The following is a 3,418-nucleotide window of genomic DNA, read 5'->3' as shown; positions in this document are numbered from 1 at the left end:
AAATAAAATTTGAATTATGGATTTGTTTGGAATAATTACTTGAGAATTATAATTATTATTGGGATCCAAAATAATACCTAACCTAATCCTAATCATCGTAAAAACCTAATAACCGGTTTTTAAGTTAAAAAGAAAAAACCGGTTATAACCGGGACAAAAAAACAACCGGTAAACCGGTGATTGCGAAGTAAAAAAACCGGTTTTAGGTTAAAACCGGAAGGTTTTCCATCCATATTGCAAACACTATTGATGATTATAATATAGAGTGGATTGAACAGTGACACACCATTTACGCAATGGTACCCTTTATAGTAACTTTCTTTTTTTAGACAAACAATATAGGCATCAACGGTTAAAGGCAAATAACATATAATGAAAGACAGTAGGAAATCTTATTCTTATTCACGTACCATAGTAGAATTATCCGACGTTGGCGATCACCATTGCGAAGTTTTCTCGATTTTTTGCAATGGGGAATAATATTTATTGTCCTATATTTAATATTTAAGTCCATTCATGAATGTTTTTTAACTGAGAATCTTGTTTTCTTCCAACACATCTACAGCCGTCTATTTTGCCTTTAAGGATCAATTGTAATATTTTATATCGATTTCCCCTCATCATAATATGTACCAGATAAAACATTTTCCGGGTCTTTCTCTCTAAACAGCCTTTCTCTAATTCTCTATCTTTTAGTTCTACTTAAGAGCAATCCTCTATCTTTGTTTACCCCCCCTTAGTACTTCTTCTTTAGTTTTTCTTGGTGTCTAAGGTATCTTCAGTATCCGCCTATGAATCCACATTTCTCAATGCTTCAATTCTGTTCTGTTCTGTATGAAATACAACAACTCATACCATTTTGTATGCGTACACACCTCTGTCTGTATGAAAAATGCAGTTTAAATTTTCCGTTTGGCATGTTTGAAAAATTCCCATCAAATCGATCTATGTATTTAATAATTGGCTTTCGACTACTTAAATTATTAGCTACTTGAATTTTTTTTTAAATGGCAAAATATAATAATGTCAGTCGTTAATGATAACAAAATTTGAGACGAAAATAAGTAAAACAGTTGAAGTTGAACAATTGGCCTGCAATAATTGAAATAATATTAGTAATGTACCTACAGTGCGGTGGAATAAGTGTTGCCCCCCCCCCCCCCGTTAACTTGTTTATATTAAGAATATACACTCAGAAAATGTATGCGTTTTAAAATGCACAACAAATCACGTTAAAATAATTAAGTTGATCTGCTTAATTTAATTAATTAAAAGTATTCATTTCATAAACGTTCGCTAATGATATGATATTGATTTGAATACATAAGAAAAATGTAATTATTTAAAATTAAGGGAATTTCCTTTTCTTTGATATCTAATATTACTTCTTTTTAAATTAAATATTATCACATATAATTTAAAAGAACCACATTTAAAATAAAGCAGCATTGTTAAATTGTTTTACTTGTCTACTAACATTAATAGGGCGGCGATACAATCAAATATACACATTTTTATTTTAATTTGCTTTTCTGAAATTTTTACTAGTATTTCCCTTTAAATCAATTATTAGCGGATATATGATTTAAAAGAACCACATTCGAATCAAACAGCAATGCATTATTATATGAAGATGTTTCCCCGTCTGCTTAAATCAATAAGACATCCGTTTAATTTTATGTGAACATTTTTATTTTAAGAGCGAGAAGATATTGTTTCTATAAGATTCTACTATATTTAGTAGAAATTCTACTGGGTTGGCAACACTGATCAGAAAGCCGTTGTTTTCTATGCGGTCTATGATGTGCATTGTGCGTGCATTTTGTTTCGTTCCGCAATTTCGGCAATGGTGTCCAGTGTCCGCGTGCTCGTGTTAATAGTGTGAATAAAAGTTGTGCATAATACAGTTTACAGTTGTTTCCAATCATATCCTTTTATATTCTTAAACCCGTGAGAATTGAGAAATTTGTAAGGCGGTTAGATCCCCTTATAATATATTAGCGATAATATGGCAGAGCCACTAAGCATCCTGGCAAATGGCGACAACACTGAACCCGGTGTTCTCGACGAAGCCGCCGGCGGCGGCGTTAACACCGAAGAAGACAGCGTTGTTATCTTAAATTTGACACTTGATGAACTAAATAATTCGACACGTCAAGATTTACTAGAGGCGGGTTCAGAAACAGACGTTGACCTTGATACAAATAAAATAAAATCATTTACTGGTAAAACAGTGATACCTATATTTTTATATTTTGACGATTATGGTATAAATAATCCATTAGGAAGCCATTCAACATCAATTTTGGCAGGATATTACAGTTTTCCAACTGTTCCTCAGTATTTACTATCCAGATTGCAATTTATATTCAATTGTGCTTTTTTAAAAACGAATGATTATAAGCAATTTGGAAATGACGTGTCTTTTCATCATATAATTGAAGAACTTACATTTTTAGAAAAAGAGGGTATCGTTATTAATACACCTGATCAAAGTATTAGAGTTTACTTCATTTTGGGAGCAGTTCTAGGTGACAATTTGGGCCTCAACACAATTATGGGGTTTACCAAGTCTTTTAATTCCAACAGCTTTTGTAGAGTATGTAAACGCACAAAATTAGAAACAAAAAGGGATTGCATACAATTTGATGATTCTCTAAGAAATGAAAACAACTATGCCATGGACTTAAAAAAACTAGAATTTGAAGTAACAGGGCTACGAGAAGACTGTGTATTCAACCGAATACCTTCTTTTCATGTTCTCGAAAATTTTATTTTTGATGCTATGCATGACCTTTTTGAAGGTGTGTGTCATTATGACATTTGCAATATTTTATTATCATTAATAAAGGAAAATATAATTACTCTAGAGGTTCTTAACAGCCGTAAAAATCTTTTTCAATATGGTGAAACTGAAGTCGGTTATATTTCTTCGTCCACTATAGATATTAGTCGTTTAAATTCAAATAAATTAAAAATGTCTGCGAGGGAATGTTGGACATTTATTCATTTTCTTCCTTTAATGTTAGGTGATTTGGTTCCCAAATGTAATAGATCCTGGAAACTATTGTGTTTACTTTTGGAAATGTTGGATAAGATTTTATTGCCTGAATTCAATGCGGAAGACATTAATGCACTCACAACACTTATTCGCCAACATAATTAATTATATATAAAATTATATGGAGACCTTAAACCAAAACACCATTTTCTAGTTCATTATCCAACACTCATCCGTAAATGTGGGCCACCGAAATATTTATGGAGTTTGAGATTTGAAGCAAAACATCAAAGCTCAAAAATGTATTCAACAAATACTTCTTCAAGAATTAATATCCCCTACACACTTTCTATCAAGGCTGGTCTTAAATATGCCAAATTTCTTATTGATTTTAAGCACGGATGTGGTCCAGAATTT

General features: G+C 31.8%; 1 protein-coding gene across 1 annotated transcript; it reads left to right on the top strand.

The window, feature by feature from the left end:
• Positions 1 to 2,008: 2,008 nt before the first annotated feature.
• Positions 2,009 to 3,166, top strand: LOC126890912 (uncharacterized). Its single transcript, XM_050660081.1, has one exon. It carries the CDS (start codon positions 2,009 to 2,011, stop codon positions 3,164 to 3,166), a length of 1,158 nt encoding a protein of 385 aa, XP_050516038.1.
• The last annotated feature ends 252 nt before the right edge of the window (positions 3,167 to 3,418 follow it).

This window comes from Diabrotica virgifera, chromosome 1 (assembly GCF_917563875.1).
Source record: "Diabrotica virgifera virgifera chromosome 1, PGI_DIABVI_V3a".
Lineage (NCBI taxonomy): Eukaryota > Metazoa > Arthropoda > Insecta > Coleoptera > Chrysomelidae > Diabrotica > Diabrotica virgifera.
This window is presented reverse-complemented; position numbering and strand designations above follow the sequence as displayed.

Coding starts and splice junctions, on each gene's coding strand:
- LOC126890912 (XM_050660081.1), top strand. CDS start 2,009: ATGGCAGAGCCACTAAGCATCCTGGCAAATGGCGACAACACTGAACCC.